A 27,384-nucleotide genomic window follows, 5' to 3' on the forward strand; every position below is an offset into this window, starting at 1 on the left:
GCTGCGAGTCTACCTATCCGCAATTCGCCCCATCATAATGTACGGATCGGAGACTTGGGCAGCACCATCAACGGTTATGGAGAGGCTTGACTTCACGGAACGAAAGCTGCTTAGACTGCTAGTTGGCTACTTTTGGCCTAGGGCAAGCCATAATGATTATCTTTACGCAGAAATTGATGTGGTATACCGGCGGATGACACGTGGAAAACATCAACATCTTGCACCTCCATCGAAAGCGGCTAAAGTAAATCGTCTTCGCTTCTTTGGTCATATATTAAGGAGACCGACAGATCGCCTTGCTCAACGAGTTCTAAGGAGTTCGTCGGGTTCGAGCTGGAAGAAGCCACCTGGCCGAAAACGGAAGTTCTGGAATGAGGCGGTGAAAGAGGACCTGAGGACACTCGGCGTGGATAGGCAGTTCGAGCCTATCCACGCCGAGTGTCCTCAGGTAGGCGAGACTTAAGGTTTCGCAGAATATGGAATAGCGACGAATGGATTGATTCTGTGCAAGCTCTCGCAGAAAATCGAGAAGGTTGGGCAGAGCTGTGTTCAAGGACGGTACACCTCGGCGAAGATGCAGGTAATCGCGTCAGGCGATGACATCAGCCTGCCGATTAAGTCAAGTAAGTCATGCCTTTCAGGATTTCATGAAAGAGACTTCTTAACGGCAGGCAACTTCCCTCACCACTCAGATTCTTCACGAATTCTTCACGAATCTGAGTGGTGGGGGAACCCGCGTGGGAAGCTAGAGATCGAGTTGTAGAATGCGGGATTTGGGCTGGTTTCGCTCATCTCTCCCTAATCGTCGTAAAAAAACGACACGATCCTCACGTTTTTTCACTACGGTTCTGGTTGAAATGCGCTACCTTTGTGTCCGCGCCACATCCAAGTGCGTGTGGTCGAAGATTAATAAGGTCTCACCAGCCTACTCAAGTGAAACCAATGATTAGGCTGCTGAGGAGACCAGAACGTGCACATAGTGGAGCGTTCTAACGTACCTCGTAGGAACTAAAGCAGTTTCCACTCTTTTTTTTACAACGATTAAGGAGGTGAGGTGGAACCATACCGGACTTTGCAATCTACAACCCCATCTCTAGCCTTTGCCGCGGGTTCCTTCATCACGTCAGATTCGTGGTATGTTGCCTTTAAGGGTTTTTGCATCTGAAAACCATTGGCGCATGTCTGTTACTTTAATTCGACAATATTTGCAAAAAGTGAAACGTTCTTGAATTCAGTGATCTGAGATTCTTGCTTTCCAGTATCGTTCAAAAAAGTTACTTTAATACTTGTGGCACTGAAAACTTTTACACTTCGATCTGGAAGAGTTCAGAAATTCTGCCATATATTGTAAGAATTTTCCACCTGAATTTAGTGGCAATCAAAACATCTGTAAATGTGTAAGTGCATACTTGAGGGTAGCTCTGTGAATGACGCTCCGTGAAAATATGTCAACAAATATTTCAAACGCACTGCCGCAGTTCGGGTGCGTGTAAAGAGGGTCCCGGCGGAGTTTCGAGCATACCCCGGTCATGCCTCGTCAGAGCAATTAGCGATGGTGCGTGTCCTGAAAGGATTCACTTCCGTTGGCACCTAAATAGCTGACTCTGCTTACCTACCGCTAATCATACTATCATACTCGGCAGTGATTATGGTGTGCCGCCGGATGACACATGGAAGACACCAATATCTTGCCCGGCCTTCTGAAGTAGTCACAGGAACACGACTCCGCTTCTTTGGTCACGTTATAAGAAGATCGTCTGATAATCTTGTTCAAATTGTCCTGGGTATGCCCCATGCTCAAACTGGGAGGAACTTTTTGGTCGTAAAAGTTATGGACGGAGGTGGTGGAAGAAGATCTGAGGACAGTTGGCGTTGGCAAGCCGTTTAGCCTGGTGTTTATGGAGTAACGATGGATGGATAGATTCTGTACGAGCTCTGGCTGAAGATCGAACAGGATTGACTCGGATATGTTCGAGGACGACACACCCCGGCGAGGATGCGTCAGACCGTAACACCTGCCCACTGATTAAATTAAAGCATAGTAGAGTAAAAATGACGTGAAGCACGGTGCAATTGCGTACTCGGCTTTTCTCGAGGGGGTGCGGTGGAGTGCAGCGGTAGGAGCGTACTGGAACCCTTGCTGGCATCAACCATCGCTGGAGCTTGCGATGGTCTCGTTTCGGTTCCAACTGCTGCCTCCACCGCGCTGTTTCGAGCGCGTATGCAAGTGCACCGTTGTTCATGTCGTTTCGACCCGATTATAAGTCAACCGGATTGAGTAACACCACGCGGCATTGTGAAACTGCCTAGCTAGATTTCCTCGGAACGGATGATGTTCTAGTTTTTTTTTTAAAGAAATCCCTGAACAAACATTCCAGGGTGTAATCGCAGCTGTTGAATCAACAGGACACCTACGTGCATGCAATTACCTACGAACGAGTAAGTACTCCACTGCTTTGTGTGCTATCTTGTACCGGAAATCAAACTTTGTTGTTCGCGCCAATTCGAAATGTCCAATAGCCTTTTTTTATTAACAAGAAAGACTCGAAGATGTGAAACATAAGCTATTTCTTAGGCCTTTTCTGGAATAATATGAAGGATTGAGGGTAATCATACTCATAGTCGTGAACTACATCAACATCCCTATCTATTCGTGGAGAGATCCTGATGCCGTCAATATTGTGATATTCTACCTTTAGTTGGTTTTACAGGTGTTCCCAAATTTGATCAAGCCTCAAAAAGAGTACATGCATGAGCTACTTGGTATTGGTGTAATAATTGGTTGTAACGGAGTTGTATGGATTTCACCAGACGTAAGTTCTGACCAATATAATGGTCATAGTCAGGATGTTACTTCGGTGAGTTGTTGGTATGCTCGCATGGTCTTAATGGAAAAATAGTCATCACGTTGTTCTGTTTAGGTGGTTCCATTGGAGAAACGGTTGTCTATGGCCAGAATTGCCGCTTGTATTCATTTGTTGTCAAAATGTCTGATTTGCATTTATGATACATCCATCATTGCTGCATATAAGGCGTCAATATCATTCGAGGTTGGTCATCAGCGACTTACAGGTTGCTTTGTGCAATCTAAGAATATTGAAAGTTCGGGATTCTGAGGAGTAGCAAAGTTATTTTTCTAATAAAAAATCGACCAGTTACAATTCTTTGTGAGAACATTCCTTCGAAGATGAGTGTATCACATAGTAACGAGATTCACTTTTAGCTGGACAATTGCCATACTATAAGCGTGGTTCTTAAACCTATTTTGAAGCTCTTTTCATCCTTTCTGATATTGTACTTGCCTGTGATATACCTTAGCAAATGTACATGCGTCCACAGATTATCACCAACCACATGTCATTGCTTGTGTGTGTGTGTTTTTTTTTTAATTTGTTCCGACGATTTTGCGAAGAAAACTCTTTCTATATTGTAAGTACAGTAGGTTCAGTAGTACAAACTTTTTCAAAGATTGTGTGATCTGCAATCTAAAAAGTTTCTAAATATTATTGTTATAATAATGGTATTATTATTGTTTTATTTAATTGTGTGGAGAGAAGGCGAAATGATCTAAAGGTGAATATTCGGAAATAAGTAATTTGCGGTCATTCGTTAACAGTAAAGAGGCTCCCGTAGATTTTTCCGCAAATGCTTCCGAGACACTACGTGCCTAGTAGATATCTACGAGGGGAAGCCAATATCCCTTGACAAAACTACATTTCAGACTGTCCTCTCGTTAATTAGGACGCAGGCACCCTTAGGATCTCCTGTAGCCTTATGTAGACTTAGAGAACTACGCAGTTGCACAGTTGTATGAAAAGAATACACAGTTGTTGCATATGCTTAGCCAGATGGAGCAATAAGAGGATTAACTGCAAGGTAAGAACCGACGTACGGTAAGGGTAAGTATGGTCGTTTGTGGATAGGAAATGGCACGTACACGACCTTCAAAAAGCTTGAAATTTATCTTGAATTCATCCTCAGGATGTTCAGAAATCTAGAACGAAGTCACTGATACAGAAAGTCTTTCTTATCTGCCTTCTCGGTTTCAGAACTACAAACACTATTGGTGAATTTCTCATGAACAGAACTTAGGTTACAAAACAAAATTGAAACTCACAGGATATCAATTATCCTCATCCTCAGAATTTTCGACGAGAAATATAGTGTGAGGTGATCTCAAACTTGCAACTGTGCCAGAATTACAAATCGCGTGAAACAAGGGAGCAGATGCATCTGATGGTTTTCGATAATTCTTAATTGACTATTTGGAATTCCCGTTTAAAAACTGGAAATATTCCAGTCAGATTTCCGGCAGAAAGTTTCAATGGATATCGCAACAGTTTACTAGACCGCGAACTATATTTTAGTCTGCCTAACAAATTTCGTGATTATTGATGGACACCAGAATCCTTTTCAACCCTGCGGTGCAGCGTACGGCTGCTGTTAGGCAACCTGAGTCAGCTATTTGGGGACCGCCGACGATGAATCTCTTCACGGTGCATCCCATCGCTAATTGCTCTCGCAAAACGTGCTTGAAAATCTGCGGAGAATTTCTTACTCGACGCCACGAAATAGCCAGCCGATTTTTCAATTCCCTTCGATGCGTGTTCGAGCTAGAATTGATAAAAGACATCCTTGATATCTACCTAAGCTAGATAGATGCGAGGAGTGTTATGGAGTGAATACCCTTTTATCGTCTTACAAGCAGCATACCACAAATATTACGTAGTGAGGGAATCCACGGGAAAAGCTAGAGATGAGGTTGTGGAATGCGGGATTCGGGGTGGCTTCGCTCACCTCTCTTATCGTCGTAAGAAAAACGACGCGGTCCTCACGTGTTTTTACTACGATTCTGGTTGAAATGCGCTACCTTTGTGTCCGCGCCACATCCAAGTGCGTGTGGTCGAAGATTAATAAGGTATTCTCACCAGCCTACTCAAGTGAAACCAATGATTAGGCTGCTGAGGAGACCAGAACGTGCACATAGAGGAGCGTTCTAACGTACCTCGTAGGAACTAGAGCGGTTCCCACACCCTTTTTTTGCAACGACTAGGAAGGTGAGTGGAACCATCCTGTATCTCGCAAGCTACAACCCCATCTCGTAGCTTTTCCCGCGATTTCCCCTCACCACGTCAGATTCGCCTTTAAAGGCGACTGCTTTATTTTCATAAATTACATTCGATCTTAGCGGAACTTTTACGAAGGGCGCAGGGTTCGAAGCTGTCATCGAGAGATTGCACAATACTGACGAATGAGCATAGCAATGACTTTCATCCAGTTAGAAATTAATCAAGTGTCACTACTTTTTCATTATTTTAGGCACTAATTGTAATTTTGTGGAATTGTTGACAGTTGGGAAGCAGAATTTTGTCGGGAAGCTCTTTCGATATAGTACACCCCTTTTCATGTACGTCTACGTCCTCCGTGCGTCCGCAAGTGAAATGAAGTGCATTCGTGTTCTTTGGAATATATATGAGTTCGTTCACGCAGAAAGAAGTTCCTTTACGGTATGTTTGGACAGAGAAAGTAGATATGATGAACATGTCATCTCTGTATGGTTAGCTCGAATCTCTGCTATGCAGCAAAGATACTGTCATCCTTCACTACTTTCAATCACAGATGTTGTATAACTTTATCTACCAAGCGTAATTAACGAGACTCATTAATCACGTAGACAAGAGGTGCGTGCAATGGTATCACTTCTTTTTGTACAGCGTATGGTTTACATCAATCAGCACCGGCTGCCCTCTCGAGCTGGTAACACTGTTTTTCAAACAAAGATACCATTAAGGGAAAGCAAACGTGCTTAAAAACTGATTAGATATCAATTCAAAGAAGGAGTCTTATAGGTCACATTGAAAGTCAATAGATTATCGAGAGACACCAACATGTCTCGACGAAGCCGCTACCAAATCGATTAAAGAGCAATGTTGTTAATAATACATGACATTTTGTTTGGTGGCCTATTAAGGAAGAAGGGAGCGAATTTTGTCCAGATATTGCCTTCAGAAAGTCTGAAAATATTATCAAATGGTCATTTCTCTTCAAGAGGTCAGAGGTACAGAAGACTTTTCTCTTACGAACCGACATTCTATTCATATGACCAGCTTTTCGTCACTTTCTTCGGTTCTTATTCTCTTTTTCACAAGTGTCAATATGGAGTATCATATAATTTCCGTTACTTTTTGGAGTTGGAATGTTCCCTGTTTTCAACGAGAACTTTTATATACGTAATTTGAAAGTATTAAGACGCATGTTTCTCTCATATTCCACTTGGGGTTTTCTCTAGCTTCTGGTACGGTTACAAATTTGAATCACTTCACATTGCAATATTTCTCTTCAGAATTTTCTCTGGAAAATTCCAGTGGATATGCCTGATTCTCCAAAACAATTAAATAGCACGTAGATTATATTCTAGTAGGCGATGCAGCATATGATCAACGGTAGGTAAGCAGAGTCAGCTATTTAGATACCAACGACAGTGAATCTCCACAGGATACACTGCATCGCTGATTGATCAAGCAATGCATGCTCAAAAATATACGGGAGTCTCTTTACACACACCTTTTATTAATCCTGAAATCCTCAAAGACAACGCATAAAGAAGAATGAGGCATTCAATGTGTACGGTGTGGTGACTACACAACATGATGCTGTGTGCCTAACGTCCTGTAGCGCCGCATTTAAAAATGAGAAGGCCATGAAAGGAAAAATTCGAAAAACTGTCAAATCGTTACTTCACCATCTCCAAATTGCCTGTTACTGCCTCTGCCAACTAGGGATAATTTCATGTTCGATGCAACCATGCATTTGGAAATGCATTTGGAAGAAAAATCAGGTTGTGTAATTTTTTGTAATTGCGCTGGCGAAGTGTTCTGGCGTTACGCCAGAACTTTTTCCAGTTATTCATTCGATATTTTGGTAGGGCGGGGAGCGAAACTCGCTCTACATTTTTTTTCTGTTCATATCGGCAGCACGTTGGTAAGTCTGGTGTTAATAGAGTCTATCACTGACCCGTCGTTTATTACATCGTCAGGGCAAACTGGAAGCCCACATACTGTCAAAGGGCCAAGACACTTCCTAAATTTGTATTCAGACTACCAGAAAATCGATGGGAATATTCACTGCTTCATGGGATATAGTAGAACGATGTGGCAACATTTATCGTCACCTTTCCGTTCATTGTGTTGTATAGAATAACATATAATTTCCGATTGTTTCGAAATTCAGATAAAAGATGTTGGTCGTCCAGAAATATCAGCGTCATTGATTCGAAAGGTGAAGCAAGCCATCTTCGTCGAAGAGGAACATCGAGAGATAGAAACACAGCATGAAGACTTTAGTGTGTAAAGTCATTGATCTGGAAATATCCCACTGCGGTAGACTACTGCCTATTCTCTTTGTAAATGAAGTTGTGGATGGTACACTTTGAATGTTTTGTTTTTTTTTCTGCTGTAGAAATCCAGCAGCTATCGAAATACTTTTGGGGATTGGTTTTTTGTTCCATTTGATTTGTAGTAAGTGTTTGCTACACTTCATGTACAGGATGACAATTGTAAAGGACCGCCCTCTAACCGTCATCGCTCAGTCGCGAGAGGAAATGTGTAGGAATATCAAGGAATATCTTGTTGAGACCATTGCTCATCTTGTGAAGTATAATGGACTGATATCGATTGGCGTGTCTGGTATGTTTATGTTTTTGACTTTCTTTCAGAAGGAGAAGTGCATTGTTTCTCTTTTGCACGTTATTGATACATCAGACTCATTAACTTTCAAATAGTGGATGCGGGATACGTCTTTATTTCGACTTTTTAGATTTGACAAATATTTTGAAGTTGTTAGTATTCAAAATGGGCCCATATTTCAACGAATTGTCGATGTTTCAAACAATTCGTTTGGTTGGCGTTTTCGAATAGTCGAGTTACTTCGGAAGTGCACAACACTTCCGAATATGTTAATATAGAAATAATTCAACTAATACAAGAGATGTATAACAAAATTAATGTGGGTTCTTTAAATGTATAGGAAGCTGTGCGATATAATATTACCTACGGCTAGTCGTGATAACACGGGTAATTGTGATAATATACAGGTGTGAAGCTTTTGGTGAGATTAGATGTTTTCAATATTCTGAAGCAGAAAACAATAAGAAAACGACCTGATTGCACTGGTTTTGACTTATAGTGCAGGTTGGCATTGTCCTGGAATATTCTTCAAATTACGCTTATGTTTATGCTCGTCGGCGTTCAGGTTCGGTACCACATCAGATTACATAACTTCTGTGCTCCTATTCGTACATGAGTAAAACGTATCCTCAAAGTTCAGTGCGTCAGCAAAGAGCTCATTTAGCAGCCGTTTAGACATTCACAAGTACCATCCGAAGCCGTCGAGATGGTGACATAACGAGGATGTCCAGGTTATTTGCTTCGGAGAGTGATGGACTTAAGGGTAGCATACCACGAATTTGACTGGTGAGGGAATCCGCGGGGAAACTATTTATGAGGTTGTAAATTGCAAGATCGGGGGTGGCTTCGGCCACTTCTCCCTGATCGTCCAGAAAAAAAAGGCGTGAAACGCTTTATATCTTACGAGTAACCTTAGAATGCTTCTCTAAGTATACGTTCCGATCCCCTCAGCAATGCAGCCGTATGCGGCTCGCGTACGGTTTGGAACGTTGTAACTGAAATCGTCGTGAAAAACGGAGTCTTTGACGCCGTTTTTTTTTTAACAACGTTAAGGAGAGATGAGCGAAACCACCTCTGATCCCGCAATTTGCAACCTCTTCTCTAACTTTTGCAGCGGTTTTCCTCACTACATCAGATTCGTGGCATGCTGCTTTCAATAACCACTGCCGCTGGACATGTTTTCGTCGAATAAGTGCATTCAGATCTATTGTAAACATATTTGTGTTTCTTACGAAAGAATTATGTTTTCATGTCCATATGACTCAAATGTCCAGTTTCGTTTAAAGGATGTGCGGCCTGATTCGAAATGTGTCCTGAGTGATGCATGGGGTGCAGTCATTCTCTATGCCATTACTAGTGAGTACAGCGTTTACGGTCGTGCTTATACGCCATGCTTATTGAATCCTGACTCGACTGCAGGTCGCCTTGTTACCTATAATGCTGACTTACTTTCGTCATTCATCTTTCATCCAATCATGCCATTCTTTCCTTCGAAATCAGTTGCAACGCGCCACCCTTGTGTATGTAACGCATTTGAGCGAGCGGTCTAAAACCAATAAGCTCTCCTCGAAGCAAAATCATTCAACAGGCAGTTGAGGAAACTGGTGCGCGCACAAGGTGGCACGTTCTAACGTTAGGAACAAACACCGTTTTTTTTTACGACGATTAGAGAAAGATGAGCGGAGCCACGCTGGTTTTCCCAATCTATAAACCGAACTGTGTGCTTTCCCCATGCTTTCCGCACCACGTCAAAATTGTTATACGCTGCCTTTAAACGACGGACGGATGTTATGGCCTAACGCAATTAATAGCGTCTAATTTATATTTATATATATAAATCTTAGATTGTGTATGTCTAAATCTTATATCTATATTTTAAACATATCGGAGTCCATGCGATTTGGTTTTCAGCCAGAACTCGCATAGAATCTCTTCTTCCGTCGATTCATAATCTGCGTGACGTTACGTCGCGATTGAACTACCTATCGACAGAAACTCCTCAGATCTTTTGCCACCTCCGTCCATAAATTCTTCCACCAAGTTCTCCAATTTAAGTCTGAATGCATCTTCAAGACAATTTGATCAAGGCGATCAGACGATGGTTGACGGTAAAAAGGGTCCCGTCGGATTCTACGCGAATGCCTCCGAGACATTACGTGTCCGGTGGATATGCCAGGGAAGACGCAAACATGCCTCGACAAAACCATGCTCTTGTCGTTCACGGAGGTGCGGACAAACCGTCTCAGATGCTCTTCTGGCCATAGAAACGCAAAGAACTGCACAATCACGAGGAAGTATGAAAAGATGAATAGCGAGAGTTGTTGGATTTACGGGATCAATTGAAAAACAATGTACTTAATAGTGCACGATGTTCTAAGAGAGACGAGCGAATTTTGTGTAGATGTTACCTTGAGGAAGTATAGAAATCTTATCAAATGAACTCTATTTCCTCCACGAGATCAAAGATACAGAACTTCCCTCACTTCAGCACCTATTTACCATCCACACGACCAGCCTTTTAGCACTTCCTTGCGTTCCTGTTCCTTCAGCTGTTCCACAAGTACCAACACTATTCGAAAGCTTCCTTTCAAACAACGTAGGCCACAAAAAGATTGGAACTCACATGACTTCAATAATCCTCACTTCCGTTAATTTGAAAGCTGGAATCCGTTATTAACGAAAATTTACGTATGCGTTCATATATAAGTAATTTTAAGCTATTAGAAGCAAATTCCCTTCACATTCGACGCGAGTTCTCCTGGTTTTGATACGATTAGAAATTTGAGAGCATCTTTCATCACAATATTTCTGCTGTAAATATTCATCAGAAAATTCTAGTGGATGTGTCTGATTCTCCAAAACAATTTGGTGGCTCGTGCATTATATCCTAGCAGGTTATGCAGCGTCCGATCAGCAGTAGGTGGGTAGAGTCGGCTATTTAGGTAGCAATGATAATGAGTGTATTGCTTTTTCCTCGTGTCATCCGTTGATACAGTATATCCACTTTTGAGCAGACATGTTCGTAATGACAAAACGTTGACAAAAAGTAACTTAACAATCGTCTAAATAGCTTTTGGTCCATGTAGCGGAGCTTCTTCATCAAAATTGATGGTGCTAACCAAGTCGTCGATTCGTACATCGTGATAGGGCGAATTGCGGAAGGGTATAGTCGGAAGAGTATAGTGAAGCACGGACAGTTGCGTAAGCGGCTGCGCTCGAAGAGGCGCGGTGGAGCGTAGCGTTTTGAATCGTGGTAGGATCCTCGCTACCGCCACCCATCTTTACATTTCGTGATGGTCCCACCTCGATTCCAAGCGCTGTCTTCGCCGCTTCGAGCGCAGCTGCATACGCAACTGTCGTTTTGACCCGACTATAGACTTGCAGTTTGACTTCGTTGACGTTGGAAGTCGACTGCAAGTGCTTGGTCAAAGAGTTGAATACAGTTGGCATTAGCGCATCTTTACTTAATATATCTCGTATTTGCCATCGGTTTTCAGCATAGTCTACCAGATTCTTTCATTTACCTGCATTTGTCAGGGAGGAGTCGCGGTTTATAAGACTGCGGCTAGTTTAGATATAGCATTCACAATATGTCGCTGCTTCCTGCTGCTTGAAGCAACTATTAGTACATCGTTGATGTGTTCCAGGTCAACCAAGGAACATGCTGGTGGTGCTAAAACGAAATCAACGGGACACTGCTCAACTGTTCTTCTCATGATGTCATCGACGGCAAAATTGAACAGTAAGTGTCCCATTACAGCCACTCGTCCCACTTAAAGGCATCACCTCACGAATCTGGGATTGAACGGGTTTTGGCGGGTAATGCTTATACGGGATCGTAGAATGTGGAGAAGAGGTTGGTTCCGTTCACCTCTCCTTGTATCAGTGTAAATGGACGACCCCAGAACTGTTTCTTACGACGGCTTCTGTTGCAATGCGCAACCGTTGCGCCCCGCCCCACCAACGATCCGTCGAAAAACGGAAATTCGGACGAATCGCAGAGCATGGGTAGATGTGCAGTCTCTTTCCAGGTCACCGTTTACTTCAGAAAGTTTGTTCATAAATAAGCACGCGATTGTTGACAGGTGTAGTAAGAAGGGCTAAATGCAGTGGCGCAGGGAGGTGGGACTATTTGGGTTGCCGCCCAAATCCTTCATAATTTTTTGAGTGTTTCACTCCATTTCATTTTTTTTTTTGAAAAACAACCAGACCTGGGCACTAGAGATATGCGCTCGAGTGTTGTCATTTTGTGATCCCCATTTACCTCTCGACGACAATGCTCATGTAGTTATTTATTCTTTATTTCTGTAAGGATTGGGGCCGAGACAGCGCTGCGGGGTCGTCCGTTTACACTGTTACATGGAGAGATAAACGGAATCTTCCCTTCTCCTCTACAATCACCCCTCATAGGCACTGCTCGCCTGAAACTCGTACCACCCTAGATTCGTGGGATGATGCCTTTAATTTCCCATTAAAACGGCGAAGTGCATCTTGCTGGTGCTCCAACCGCAGCAGTCGTGTCATTAATTAAACGTTCGAAGTTGTCTGGAACCCCATCGGCGCGAAGCGCGTTGAAAGGACGACTTCGAAGGGTGCTTCGAAGTCCAGGAAAGTCTACTGCTTGGGCTTTGACTGCAACATTTCGAACAGTTTTCTGGCTATGAATACCTTTTTAAAAGTCGATCGTCCAGTACGAAAGTTGGCTTGTTTACAACGAGTGGTTCCTTCGCTGTTTGAAAAGTCGGTCTGGTATGGTCCGCTCCAAAACCTTGTACATTATACAGCAGTGATAAAGGATAAAATTCCTGGCGTTAATCAATCCGCTTGTGATGCGCCCCCACGTTCACTTCAATTCAGAATCGTTTGAGGTTTACGAACGTGTAACTGGCCTATACAAGGACTTGCAGTGGTCAGCCGATGTATCAAGTCAGTGTTTTTATCCTCACGGACAAGTCTGGTACCAAATTACCGACCCCGGAGGGATGAAAGGCTTGGTGAGCACTAGGGCGGATTCGAACCTTCGATCGATCGTGAAGGAAGCGAGCGGAACCTCTAACCGTTACACCACACCCGCCCCGCAGTTATAATCCTCTGTTATTAGGTTTCGTGACAGATGGCTTCCTGGTGGCTGGAATTATGATTGGATGTCTCCAGGAAGCTAGTAGTCATTTTGTCAATCCATATTGAATAGATGATCTTCGTCAGCCCACGAATCACAGAAGTAAGAAGTTTCAGCATTTCTGCGCTAATTCCGCTCGTCTTCACCTGATTTTCCATTCTTCATTTTTTAGACACAGACCAGAATATCCAGTTCCATCATAACAGGATATGTAGGTCTTTAAACTTGGTCGAGTTTAGGATTACGTCTGCCGGTTCTGCAAGGTTTTGAAGTGATCCCTAAAAGTTGGTGGGGTTGCTTCGCCGACACTCCATTGGCAGCGCTGAGGACAAACGGACACCTCTTCATTTTACCGCTGTACTGCCTTAAACTGTTTTCTTCGGGCTCTTGTCTTTCAACGCCTTTTCAAATTCCTTTGCTCTTTACGTGCATTCGTTGAGACGGTCACGTCAGCTTTTCACCTGACGACGCAACTTCCTTCTCAGATGCTTCTCCTGGCTCACCATTTATCCTTACAACACTTACAGAATTGTACGTGGGTTTGTCTCCGCAGATTCAAAGACGAACTTCTTTCTCGGCGTCAAGATCGAGAGCGTTTTCTTTGCTGCGTCCTGTGTACATTTACTAAGACAGTTTGAGTCATCCATTCTCTTCTTTGTCTGTTATCTGATATTAGTCGACACTCGTTCGCAGATCTTCGTTCTGCATTCTTTTTTTTTCAGACCTGCTATGTCTATTTTCGTTTGAAAAGTTGTTGAGCTCGGTTTCTCTTGTGGAACCGCTTCTTGAAGTTGGAAAGAACGGGGCGGTGGTACGAGTCGAATGCATCGTTCAAAAGCAGCTTCCAATTTTCGAACTCTCAACTAAGAATTTTTCCATCAAAACATAGTCGAGTTAACATCAGAGATTGCTTATCTTGCGCTTGTGCCGCTTTTTGGGCGTTGTGTTGACGCCTGTTATTTCTCTTGTAGTGGAAGTAATGATGATGCTGTTCTGTTCAAAGAATTCGACTTGTTGGCGTGTGCAATGCAGGATAGCACCCTTTTCCTAGCTCAATGAGTTGTTGTTCGAGTTTCACCTTCACATTCATGTCTATTCCGACACTGACAACATGTTGAGTATCTTGGACATCAAGAGATCACTCTAGAAAGTGTATTCGTTGTTGTGTTCGCCGGTTTCGTAGGTGTACGGGCACTTACAATCCGGCATCACAATAGGGATTTACAAAGCATGCATGCGATCCTCCAGTTGCATGAAAGTCTTAACGGCCCTGAGCCAAATTCCTCTTCCAAATTGTTGTATTCGTTTCTCACAGCCATTTCGCACCCTCTTACATTCTCATCAGGGTCGCCGTAGTAGAAAAAGGCAATTTTTGCAATGCGCAACAATTACCCCTTCGAGAACTCGAGAATCGGACGAATCGCAGCCGTGGTGGGGAACAATGGTTGCGCATTGCAACAGAAGCCGTCGTAAAAAACAGCGTTCCGTGGTCGTCCTTTTACAATGATACAGGGGAGATGACGGAATCACCCTCTTCCCCACAATCTACGACCCCGTATAGGCATTACCCGGCTGAAACCCGTACCACCCCAGATTCGTGAGGTGATGCCTTTAAAAAAGTAAACCGATAGATAGATAATATCGACAGTTTTCGACGAAGTTCAATTTCCTACGTAGTATTCCAACCGGCACATATTGTGATCACAGTCGGTAGGTTTTGTTTTTGCATAGAGCAAAATTGTGCTTTAATCGAAAACAGCGATATAACTGTCAAACGGTCAATATTTCAAAAGTAGCCTGTAATCTGTTCCTTGCCCTCAAGTGTCTGAGTACAAGGTTTGGTCGAAATCGGTCCATTTGCTGAGATTTATATGCGGAACACAAGTACACAGATACAGTAGCGGCCAAAAAGCAATCGACAAACGGTTCTTAGAGGTTTTCTCTTATGAAAATCATTGGATCGTCCCCAAACTTGCACAGATCTGTCATTTGGGATTAGAAACTTATTCTAAAAAATAGGTTCACTTAGCTTACTTAGCATTAGTATTATTTTCGAACAGCTGAAAATGTTCTTTCTTGCCTCTTTAAATTTTAGTTTATTGTGTTTTTCTGCAAGATTTTTTTTTTGCTTTACTGTTTTTTTTTATTGTATCTGGATTATGGCTACAACATTGGGAGTACGCCAAATGTCAGATGAAACTCGAAACTAATCTATTCTACGTGAAATCGATCAACGAATGAGACAAATCGAATTAGCAGAACTGTTAAACGTATCCAGAACGACGTTCTCTTTTTTTTTTTTTTTTTTTGAAGAAAATATAAGTATATGGAGTAATTGGAGCAACGAAAATCCAGGACAAAGCCGAATGACTACACGAGTTACCGATATACGCCGGTTTAACTAGCCACGAATATAGCCAGATGTGTGCTTCGAGTCATTATCTTGCTGGAAAGTGAAACCTCTGCCAACGAATTCAAGAGCAAATGGACGCATTGCTGTTTCTAAAATGTTCTCATAGCCTTTGGGCATCTTCAAACGGTTCTAATTGATGGAATTTGTTTATTAGCAATTCGATTCGAATGTCGGAGGCAGTGAGCCTAGGAATAGCATGACTCATTCGAAGATTATTTCTATCGATGACTCGTGTAGTCATTGGGGTGTTCTGGATTTGGTGTTGCTCCAATTACTCTATATGCTAATACTTTCTTCAAAAAAAAAAAAGCGGAGGTAGTCGCTCTGGAGACGTTAAACAGTTTTGCTAATTCGACTTGTCTCATTCCTTGAGTGATTCCTGCCGGAATGGATTTTCGAGTTTCATGTGACTTATGGCGTGTTCCGAAAATGCTAGCTGTAATCTAAGTGCAATAGAAAAATAGTAAAATAGAAAAATCTGGGTGGAAAACACAAAAAATATCATGCTATATAATAACGCGCTTAGTCCGTGTGTTTGTTTGTTTGTGTGTGTATGTGTGTGTATGTGTGTATGTGTGTGTGTGTATGTGTGTATGTGTGTATGTGTGTATGTATGTGTGTGTGTATGTGTGTATGTGTGTGTGTGTGTATGTGTGTATGTGTGTATGTGTGTATGTGTGTATGTGTGTGTGTGTGTGTGTGTGTGTGTGTGTGTGTGTGTGTGTGTGTGTGTGTGTGTGTGTGTGTGTGTGTGTGTGTGTGTGTGTGTGTGTGTGTGTGTGTCACAAAATACTCCATAATGACGCAAAACTGCACCGGTGGGGTGCCGAACCATCGCTATGCACCTGATAGGGGAGCACTCTACATTTCCACCATTGTCCGGAGGTGCATTTCTATGTATGTTGGGTTTGATAGGCCAAGATAGTTTCTGTCATACGTTAGTGAGGGTAAATAAACTTTTATGTGAATGTACACTTCCAAATTTGCAAACTATCATGCTATATAATAACTGACCTACTCTGTCACGTGTGTGCGTCTGTGTGCGTCTCAGTCACCTAGTTCCAAAAAGAGGAAGAGGAATATCATGACGTCGGTTTGGTGCGCTGGAGCTCCAGCGCGGTAAAATTAGATGGGACGGGTCCTACGACGTCGAATTCGTGCTCCAGAGCCAGAAAACCTTAGAGTGGGGTGACGCGGGTCCCACTGCCTCGGATTGATGCGCGGGAGCCTCAACGGCAAACTGGGTTTCTATGACTCGTTCGCGTATCTCTTTCCAAGCACATTTCCCTGTTTGCTGTTAACATCCTTTCTTCACAAAATGGAAACACATACAAACAGCTGCTTAGATACAACACAAGCCAACACACGTTAACGTGGTCTAACGTAGAGTTTTATCTTCATCACTACGATGATGATATTCACCTTATTTCATGTTAGCACATCATTCTGTGCTGGTAGTTGAGAGCGGAGGAATTTCATACTTCGAATAATGTTTCCAAATTGTTGAGGTTTCAGAGAAACATAGATGTAAAATCAAGTTTTATTGTTCTCCAAATATAGTACTGACGCGTTTAGGAAGAAAGTCATGAAATTTCTCATCTATGTCTAAATTTTTGAGGAAAAAAATTGAAGAGAGTTGATAAAAAAACAATTGTAATTTTGTAAAAAAAAAAGTCATTACTGTTATTTCTTATTGATCGGTGAAGGCGAGCGAAGTGAACACTACAAAAAGTCTGAAGTCCGACTTTAGCCGGACGTTCAGACTGGTACAAATTAAACAGGAAATTAAAGAAAGTGAGGAAAGGACATTCCCACATTTTCGGAAATAGTACTATTTTAAAGAAGGGTAAGTAAAGCTATTTTTCAAAATAAGTTTCTAAAGCGAAATGACAGATGTGGTGCAAGTTTGGGGACGATTCAGTGATTTTCAGAAGAGAAAACCTCAAAAAACTGTTTTGTCAATTGTTTTTGGCCGCTATTACGTATACATTCGTTCCGATTTTCTGTTATATATATATATATATATATATATACATATACATATACATATACATATATATATATATATATATATATATATATATATATATATATATATATATATATACAGTAGCGGCCAAAAATCAATTGACAAACGGTTTATCGAGGTTTTCTCCTCTGAAAATCGCTGAATCGTCTCCAAACTTGTACCAGTGGTGTCATTTGGTATTAGAAATCTTTTCGAAAAAATATGTTTACTTTGCTTTTTCAGGAATAGTATTATTTCCAAAAAACTGAAAATGTTCATTTTTCACTTTTTTAATTCTTGATTTATTTTATTTATCTTTTATGCTTTTCTCCCGTATTCTTTTAAATTTTATAGTTTCCTATTGTATTTGGATTATGGGTAGAACATTTGGAGCACGCCATATGTCAATTGAAACTAGAAAGTCCATTCTTCGAGGAATCGATCAAGGAATGAGGCAAGTCGAATTAGCAAAACTCTTTAACGTCTCCAGAGTGACCATCTCCGCTTTTCTGAAAAGGGTATCAACATGTGGAGTAATTGGAGCAACGCCGAATCCAGAACGAAGCCGGATGACCACACGAGTCACCGATAGGAACATCCTTCGAATGAGTCGTGCTAACCCTAGGCTCACTGCCTCCGATATTCAAAGTGAATTGGCCATCGCAAATCAACATATCCCATCAGTTAGAACTGTTCGAAGACTCCTACAGGATGCCGGACTCAATGGAAGGCGTCCTGCAAAAAAACCACTCATTTCAAAAAAGAATCGCGTTGCTCGTGTCAAATGGGCTAAGGAACATATTGGTTGGACTCGCCAGCGGTGGAACAAAGTTCTATTTTCTGATGAATCCAAGTTCAATTTGATGGGAAGTGATGGTATTAAGTATGTCAGACGTCCAGCCGGAAAAAGATTCCATCCCATGTATCAACTGCCCACTGTAAAGCATGGTGGAGGAAACAATATGCTTTGGGGTTGCTTCAGTAGTCATGGAGTCGGACATCCTCGCCAAATTCATGGAAGTTTGGACAGATACGGTTATGAGAAGATCTTAGAAACAACAATGCGTCCATTTGCTCTTCAAATCATTGGCAGAGGATTCATCTTTCAGCAAGATAATGACCCGAAGCACACATCCTCGCATATTCGTGACTGGTTCAACCGGCGTTTTGTGGAAGTTCTTGACTGGCCAAGTCAGTCTCCGGATTTGAATCCGATTGAACATTTATGGGAAGAGCTGGAACGTCGCATGAAAGGGAAAAAAGCAAGAAATTCTGCCGAAAAATTTGCTCAATTTGAAGAAGCCTGGAATGCTATCCCACAGTCTTGTTTTGACAATTTGTTGGACTCGATGCCAGGCTGTTATTGATGCTAAAGGTTTTGCAACGAAGTACTAGGGCTGCTATTTTGTTATTTTTAAGATATTCTGGTTATTGAAAGTTGTTATCAAGTTTTTTGTTCAAATAAACGGACTACGTGATTTTTCGCTTGTTTCAATAAAATCGAATAATCGATAATTTTTTTGGATCCTGATTTAACCTGATTGCTGATATTCTTTTCTAAGGTTAAAAAACGCGATAGAAATAACTAGTGCAAGTTTCGAGACGATTCAGTGATTTTCAGAGGAGGAAACCTCGGAAAACTGTTTGTCAATTGATTTTTGGCCGCTACTGTATATGTTTATATTTATATTAAAATTGACATTACTATGGTCTTGCTTCCTGTGAGCATCTAAAGACGGGAACATGTGACTAATCCTTGCCATTCGCGTTATCCTTGAAACAAATGCACAACGTTCGCGCTGTTTCGTCAACGTATTTGTCGCCACAGCACGAGTAAGAGATCATTGCACTGGATCTTATGCACTCTCCTGTTCTGCTCATTAATCAAGTGATGCACTGTTATATTGTGCAGCTCACATCCTATATGCAGTTCCGAACAAGCGGATATGAGCATATTTGTTGTCACTTCTACAACTAGAATAGAATTATCTACGTCTCCTTTCTTCAGATATCACATGGTTTCAACACTCATTTCATCTCACATCTACGAAAACAGAAAGTTATTCTGTGTGCGGTAGATCAGCCATTCCCAATCCCCCTCCCTCTCCCTATTGCCTCGTGTCATTCTGTTCCAGACGTTGGGATGTTGTTTTCATTGGAAACAGCAGTCTCCCAAGTTAAAATCAGCATATCCCATCTTTCTCTATGTCGACTGCAGTAGTTTTTTGCTTTGTGAAACATTTATGCAACTATAGGTTTTTTTTTCATTTCGATAAATAGACGGAAGGTAGCCCAACATACTCTTGGGTGCTAGGTCTGCAAGACCACTGCGTTGACTTCACCTTATTCGTGATGTTAACATGAGCGCTTTTAGCCAGTTGGCTTTATGATTTTCTCTTGTGAGACTTATATGCTCTGGTTCGCAGAGATAAGTTGTCCTATTCAGAGCCTGTAATACTTTTACTCTTAGTGGGGTATGCATATCCCGCCAGGCATTCAAAAATCTCTATAAAAAGCGGCTCATAACTAGCAAATCTGAATCTGTTCCATCAGTGCTCGCGACCTTTGCGCGTTACCTTGAAAGAATTGCTTGCACAAAGAGCTGTTCTAAGGTAAGCTGAATTTTCACGTAAATCTTAGTTGTGTGATCAGTGAGTCCCAGTAGTGATTTTTGTGTGGACTTTTGTGCCCAGTGAAGTTATATAGGCAATCCTGCGCCAACAATGTATTGCGTATCCTTGTTAGATTTCAAATAAAATATAAATTGTCTTCCGCAATTATCCGACCAAGAATTTCCTGCGATTCTTGAAGAGTCCGGTAACGATGATTCCAGTGACTTCAGCGGTCCTAATTTTGGTCCTATTCACAGCGACATATGCACAACGCAGTTGTTGATATGGTTTTTGAAGACTCCGCCTTGTGAGCAACAAGGCAACATCCTTTGACATGCAGCCTGAAGAGCTGCACAACAATACATTAAGAGTACAGTCTTTCCGTATTTTCAATAAGAGAGACGGAGCCTGGGTTTTTATCAGGTTTATCAAGCGCGGTTTCTGACAAGTCATCATGTATGGTTGTTGGAAAGCATATGAACTGCACTGTGTAAGGCTGAGGAAAAATTGGGGAGCGTTTTGTCAAAACAGAAAATGTACACAGAACTAAAGAGCATTTCCAATGTATATGTATCGTTTAAAAGTAAATTTCTCACTCCACCAGATAGTTGTGTTTTGATTTTTTTACTCGCTCATGTTTTTTTTCGGATAATTAAAGTGGTCTGTCAAGTTGATGAAACGGAGCATATTTGACCCCACTTGTTGTTTTGAATTTAATCGATATAGTAAGGGAGCAGGCCCAGAAGTTAAGATTGCCACTCCCATGTATGCCTGAAAACAGCGCTCGCCGTTTTTCTTCGTGCTTCAAAATTGGTCTCGAAAGCGTATCACACATCAGTCCATCCAATAGTCGCGAGTTGAAGGAGAATTCTTTTTTTTTTCAATTTATCTGAAAAGAGAGGACTACTACGAATTAATCAACATTGCACTCTCCATTGTTTTTCTTCCCATCATTCTGTAGTTTTTCGATACTTGTTGCTTTTGTATGTTTTTACTTGTTTTTCTGTTTTCCTATGCCTTTTCTTGTTTTTTTTTTCGTTTTCTTAATTTCCATACCTCATTCGATGCTGTCCATGTACAAAACAAATCTCACAAGCAGCTTCAATGACCTTATCAACTCGATTAATTGATTAAGAAAACTGATGGTGTCGAAAACACTTTATTTTAGTCAACTTGAAACAGGTTGAAGATTGAAAAATCAGAATGTTTTGTAAAGCGAAGAAATCTATCGAACGATGTATAGTATTTATTCAGAAAAATAAAACTTATTTTTAAACATGTAAATTTTCACAAATACCTTTTTTCCTAAGTGAAAATGTACTTCGCAATATAATGTGTTTTTAAAACGTGTAACTTCTTAAAACATATTTTATTTTGGTTTGAGTTTCTCACTTTCAAAAAAAAAAGTCGCTGAGGACCTGTTCCTGAACCCAATAACATCGTTCCCTATTAGTAGGACACATTTTTCTAGAAAAATGCGCATTGGAAAAGTCGGGTATTTATTCCAAATTGTAGAAGAAAAAATCACGACGGAGCTGATTGGCACCAAAATCTTGGAGCAAGAACTCAGAGCATTATCTCGCGATTCTTCAAAAGCTTTTTGCATCTACGTCAGAAGTTTTGAAACAAATCTTATGAAAGAATTCCTCTCGATTACGAAAAAACTCGCGCCTAATCTTGGTTGACTCTTATGCTTTAAAGGCAGTGTCTTACGATATAGACGTGGTGCGGAACCCACCGTGATTTCGCTCATGCTTCATTAACCATCCTAAAAAAACGGCGTGGAAGACGTGTACATAGAAGTGCGCTGTAACGTACTTCTTAGGAGCTAAAGCGGTTTCCGCACCGTTTTTTATGACTGCTATGGAAAGATGAGCGGAAACACGCTGGTTCTTCGATCTACTATCCCAACTCTACGCCTTTGCTGTATGTTCCGCGCCAAGTCAAAATTATGATACGCTGCCTTTCAATGAGACGTTCAAATCATTTATATTTGTGGTTGGTCAGCTGATGTGGAAGGTGAGTATTTAAATTTGTGGCTAAGTTATTGATCAAAAAAGCTTATCGATTTGTTTGTTTAGTTATTGGAAAGATTTCTAGTAGCACATTGTAGGTCGAGTTTCACAATTAAGGCTGTGAAAAAGACGGTATGATGGAATGTTAACAAATAAAATCGATTCGCTCGACACACTCATTCCTAGCTGATTGTGAATTAATAGGCTATCCATTCTTTTGTATCTTAGCATGTTTTAGAGGCCTGAATTTGAGGGGTGTGTGTGACCACCATAGATTTCGGTGTGCTTTTGTGAATATGCAGATGGAGGTTTAAAACTGTATCTACTTCGAGAACAATAAGAGTGACGTTAACTTGTACAAAAAACGTACGACTTGGGACCTACTACGACTGATTATCAAGAATTCATGTTTTTCTTTCATGTAATGCATGCATATCCCTTTTCATAAAAGCGAACGTTAATATGTTACCCACCTTAAACATGTTTCTAAAACACCTTTGTATAACAGGTACGGTATCTCTCAGAATTCACCTACATCTCGTAGAAGATAGTTATTTTGGATATCAGCAAGATATTTAACTTCAATTTCGTGCAGTAAATACAACATAGTACGTGGACACTCTCTAGTGCAAAATGAACAAAAGTAGTTTGTGATAACTTGTTCGTCATAAAGATATAAAAAAGAGGTTGTAAGTGACAGGTTGCTCAGTGGCGTCGTGTAGGATAAAACCATGTAGGATAGTCTAACAGCGTTGCGAAACATGAACGACAAAGACGTCTACCAAGCATTCGATCATAGCAATCGCTTTGGCTTGTCTTTGTGTTCATTTTTTCGGCACTCCTCGGTAGTGCTCGACAAGCTTGCCAGTTCATTATTTTTCTCACACTATTTTATGCAGAGCTTTGGGATGTCCGTATTTGCAAATTTGTATCTCAGAAAAAAGTTGTTAAGAGGAAAATTTCGATTTTGACCGCCTACAGTCTCCGTTTTGTACCTAAAAATCTATGTTTGCCGTCTTATGGAGCTTTCATAGTGTTTTTGAACGTTTAGAACATTCAGACAACATTCTTCGAAATGAGATCCAAGAGTATTAGTAGTAAAAAGCAGAAATCGATTAGATCTTCCTTTCTAGTTAATATTTTATTCTATGTAATAAGTCCTACCAAACGGCAAATGGCATTGATTGCATTGTGCTGAGCGATTATTGATGGTACAGTTATTAGTAAAACAGTAACAACTGGATGATTGGTCTTCTAGTTGAAGCCTGAGAGACCCAAGAGTTGGAAAGTCGGCCTTTTGTATCTCCCTACCAAAACGCTGTCCCATTGCTCTAAAAATCTTAAGAGGAAAGCTTCTGCACTTACTGGTCTCATATTATCCTCTTTTGGAGAAGGGTGACTCGAAAATAAATGAAAAAAATCCTATTCCCTTTTAGATAAGTTTTGACTACTCTATCCTCTTATTTCAGGTGGTTCCATGCCCAAACTAATTTGCGACGTTTTAAAATCCGTCGATAATCTCGAATGGAAACGTGTTCGATTGTTTATGGTGGGTTTTTATTGTTTTCTCTCGTTTGCAGATAACTGCCCCATTTTGTTGGTAATCATAATTGTTCTTTTTTTTTTGCAGAATTGTTCTATTCTAAGTTAGTTACAAATCCACTTGATTGCTTCAAAAAGCGTAGTGACTTACTCGACTTAATCGGTGGGCGGGTGCTACGGCCTAACGCGGCTATTCGCATCTTCGCCGAGGTGTGTCGTACTTGAACATATCTGAGCCCATTCTGTTCGATCTTCGGCTAGAGTTTGCACAGAATCTACCATCCGTCGCTAATCTATAAGTGGCGGAATTTCACGTCTCGATTGAACTGCCTGTCAACGCCAAGTGTCCCCAGATCTTCCTTCACCACCTCCATCCAGAACTTTCTTTTACGACCAGGGGATCTTTTCCAATTAGGATCTGGAAGCATCCTCAGGATAACTTGGACAAGATGATCAGACGGTCTCGTCATAACGTGACCAAAGAAACGAAGGCGGTTTTCCACGACTACTTCAGAAGGACGGGTAAGATGTTGACGTTTTCCATGTCATCGGCCCGTACCATGTCCACCTCCGAGAAGTTGTTCATTATGGCATTCCGAAGGCCAAAAGTAGCCTAGCAGTCGTCTAAACAGCTTTCTCTTCATGCACTCAAGGTTTTTTATCACCGTCGCGCGCGCTGCCCAATTCTCCGATCCGTGCATCATGATAGGGCGAATTGCGGATAGGTAGATTCGCAGCAGCCTCCACAACGGTTTACCGCCTCATAGTGGCGTGGAGGTGACACTGGGCGTCGAACTGCGATGCACAGCGGAGGTTCGTCCTCCGGCAGGGTCTCCCAAGCTGAGAAGGAGTTCGACACATCCGACATTCCGACTTCTCGGAATCAGAAGCCTAGCTAAGAGTAAACCACTGCTAAGATTCACCACCGTTTTGCAAAATGTCGCAAGGTGGTTCCCTGATCCATATAGGTTGGGCGACGACCTGTGGTGAAAGCTAAGCTCGCCGTGGCATGGCTGCTTAGTTTGGGGAAAAGTCTTCTTGCCACTCTAGCATATTCACTGCCTCAATACCCTGCACACTGGGCCCTGCCGTCTCAGACGTCGGACGGTATGGCGACCGGTGAGAGGCGATCAAATCTCAGGTTGCTCAGGACGTCATTGACTCTGGACCAAGGCGACACGCGCACGACTCGCCATGGAGACTGTCTCAGACTGTGTACTTACAACGCGAGAACAGTTTCCACAGACGCTGACCTGCATACCCTTCTCAGAGCTGCAGAGCGTATCAAATTTCACGTGATTGCTCTGCAGGAGACCAAGTACAGAAGGAGCGACGTACGACAGATGAATGACGGTACACTCGTCATTCGTGGAGAGAATGTTCCGTCGCGAAATGTAGGCGGTGTTGGTTTTGTTGTGCGCCCATCTGTCGTCCATCTCGTCGATTCTCACGAGATCCTGTCACCTCGTCTGGCCATTCTTCGCCTCCGCCCTCTGCGCCAAAAATCCATCAGTATCATCAACTGCTACTCACCAACATCAGCAGCTGATGAATCCGAATTGGACGCGTTTTACGAGGAGCTGGAGGAAGTGATCAGCAACGAGAAGTCCTTCTACAAATTCGTTGTCGGAGACTTCAACGCAAAACTAGGAAAGGCCACAGAAAAAGAATACAGGATTGGAAGATTTGGACTAGGAGACCGGAATGAAAATGGCAATAGTCTCGCTGGGCTGTTGTCCGCCGCTCGCCTCTTTCATGGGAACTCTCTTTTCATGAAAAAAGGTCATCGTCGGTGGACATGGGAATCGCCCAATGGCGCGACTCGTGCGGAGATCGACCACATACTCACCAACCAGAGGTGGTGTCTACTTGACGTCTCAGTAGTACCACCATCCTTTTGTAGTGGTTCTGATCACCGTCTCCTTCGTGCGAAAATACGTCTTAGCCACACGATGGAAAAGAACATCTGCTATCGGCAACGAAGGAGAAAAGAAGTCGTCTACGACGATTGCGTACTCGAGGACTCCTTGTCCCAAGGTGACTGGCACACCGAGGAGGACCCAAACGTGGACTACGTGATGCTGCTCAGAGGATTACGAGCCTGTGCTGAACGTGCCTCGAAGTCGCGCACGACAAACTTGGATCGAATTTCGAAGACCACTAAGGAATTATTGGAAAGAAGAAGGGCTTTGAGGCTTGATCCGAATGCGTCGCACATTGAGCGGTTAGTAGCAAACACTAGCTGCAGAAAAGCGTTGCAGGAGGATCTTATGAAGTACAGGCAGAAGAAGATTCTGGAAGCAGCACAGAGAAGAACAAGTCTGAAGAAGTGCCGCAGGGATCTCCGCGAATATAATATTCCGCTAGTAACCTTGCTGAGCGAAGACGGGATTCGTACGTCTTCTCGTCGTGAGATAGAAATCATAACGGAGAGGTTCTACTCGAACCTTTTCCGTTCATCAACTCCTATGTCAAGCCCGATCATCCCCACTGGCGAAGCTCCACCACGGATTCTCCCTTCGGAAGTACGAGTCGCTATCAAGAGCATGAAACCTGGCACAGCCCCCGGACCTGATTTTATATCAGCAGACTTTCTTCGGGTTGGTGGCCATCCGCTTCATGTAATCTTAGCAGCGCACATGACATCCTACCTTCAGAAAGAAAGGATCCCAGACCAGTGGAAGACCTCGCGAACCGTTCTTATCCATAAGAAAGGTGACCGAGAGGACCTTCGGAACTACCGTCTGATATGCTTGCTGAGCGTGTTATACAAAGTATTCACCAAGATTATCCTCACCCGCATATCTAGGACGCTGGATGAAGCCCAGCCTCAAGAACGAGCTGGATTCCGCCAGGGGTTCAGCTGCTTGGACCACATCCAGACCGTGTCGAGGGTCATAGAGGTTTGCCGGGAATACCGCCTGCCCCTTGTTCTAACCTTCGTCGACTATGAGAAAGCCTTTGACAGCGTAGAAACGAATGCAATACTGGCAGCGCTGGTCGACCAAGGTGTGGACGCGTCATATGTGAGGACATTAACCAATTGCTACGATCGATGTACGACTAGGATACAGCTTTTCCACCGCCTTCTCACCATACCCATTGGAAAGGGGGTACGACAAGGCGATACTATATCGCCGAAGCTGTTCACAGCTGCATTGCAATGGATAATGAAATCACTATCCTGGGAAGAAAGGGGCATACGTGTTGATGGAAGATTTCTCTAGAACCTTCGTTTCGCGGACGACATCGTTTTCTTTTCGAGCAGTACCAATGAAGCAGAAATGATGCTCAACGAATTGAACGAAGCAGGGAAGAGAATAGGACTACGAATAAACAGAAAAAAGACACAGTTCATGAAGAACGCCTACTGCGAGGGCGGAGGAGTACAACTTGAAGGCTCCCAAATCGTGGAAACTCCGTCATACGTATACCTTGGACGTTCAATGAACATGGAAAACGACTTGAAGGAAGAACTAAATAGAAGAATGAGAGCAGCATGGGCAGCATTCGCAGCCGTCAGGGAAGCTACGGACCAACTGACGGACCAAGATCTTCGTGCCCATCTGTTCGACTCGACAGTCCTTCCAGCGCTCTATTACGCAGCGGAGACGTGGGCAGACACCGCGGCCACGTCTAGGAAGCTAACTACTTACTACCCACAGAGCCCTTGAGAGATGTCTCCTGAAGTTTAACCGCCGCACACAACACCTAGCCGGTCTTCGTAGCTCCGACTTAAGAGGAATGTCCCGTCTTCGCGACCCAGCGGAATATGTATCGAAAGCAAAACATAGATTGGCCGGTCACATCATGAGAAGAATCGACGATAGATGGACTAAAAGAACGCTTGAGTGGATCCCAAGACGCTAAACGTCCCCGAGGGAGACCGCCAACGAGATGGGGTGACGTGTTTGCTACACGGATGGACCAGCTGAGAGCTCAGCTGGATACGGCTCAAGGACCTCGTCAACGTCACTCACGAAGTTTGAG

At 42.5% G+C, this 27,384-nt stretch overlaps 4 protein-coding genes across 8 annotated transcripts; 3 read left to right on the plus strand and 1 right to left on the minus strand.

Moving 5' to 3' along the window:
• Positions 1-37: 37 nt before the first annotated feature.
• Positions 38-27,068, plus strand: RB195_023780 (uncharacterized protein; the record flags this gene model as incomplete). 5 transcript variants are annotated; one of them, XM_064211324.1, is made up of 8 exons in its annotated part: positions 38-448; positions 2,712-2,858; positions 2,922-3,050; positions 7,231-7,346; positions 7,413-7,421; positions 7,546-7,685; positions 23,322-23,401; positions 24,363-26,621. In XM_064211324.1, the coding sequence occupies 8 exons, from the start codon at positions 38-40 to the stop codon at positions 26,619-26,621; spliced, it is 3,291 nt and encodes a 1,096-aa protein (XP_064067202.1). The 5 variants fall into 5 exon arrangements, with proteins under 5 accessions (XP_064067202.1, XP_064067203.1, XP_064067204.1 ...); XM_064211323.1 differs by lacking the exon at positions 7,413-7,421; XM_064211322.1 differs by lacking the exons at positions 38-448; positions 2,712-2,858; positions 2,922-3,050; ... (1 more) ...; positions 7,413-7,421; positions 7,546-7,685 and adding exons at positions 21,848-21,856; positions 21,919-21,946; positions 23,500-23,604; positions 26,622-27,068 and having other exon boundaries at positions 24,363-26,507.
• On the plus strand, positions 7,547-9,949 carry RB195_023781 (uncharacterized protein; the record flags this gene model as incomplete). The annotated part of the gene is made up of 2 exons (XM_064211326.1): positions 7,547-7,685; positions 9,759-9,949. 2 exons carry the CDS (start codon positions 7,547-7,549, stop codon positions 9,947-9,949), a joined length of 330 nt encoding a protein of 109 aa, XP_064067205.1.
• RB195_023782 (uncharacterized protein) lies at positions 10,800-11,135 on the minus strand (the record flags this gene model as incomplete). The annotated part of the gene is made up of 1 exon (XM_064211327.1): positions 10,800-11,135. The coding sequence occupies one exon, from the start codon at positions 11,133-11,135 to the stop codon at positions 10,800-10,802; it is 336 nt and encodes a 111-aa protein (XP_064067206.1).
• On the plus strand, positions 17,600-18,592 carry RB195_023783 (uncharacterized protein; the record flags this gene model as incomplete). The annotated part of the gene is made up of 1 exon (XM_064211328.1): positions 17,600-18,592. One exon carries the CDS (start codon positions 17,600-17,602, stop codon positions 18,590-18,592), a length of 993 nt encoding a protein of 330 aa, XP_064067207.1.
• Positions 27,069-27,384: the final 316 nt, after the last annotated feature.

This window comes from Necator americanus, chromosome X (genome assembly GCF_031761385.1).
Source record: "Necator americanus strain Aroian chromosome X, whole genome shotgun sequence".
Taxonomy (NCBI): domain Eukaryota; kingdom Metazoa; phylum Nematoda; class Chromadorea; order Rhabditida; family Ancylostomatidae; genus Necator; species Necator americanus.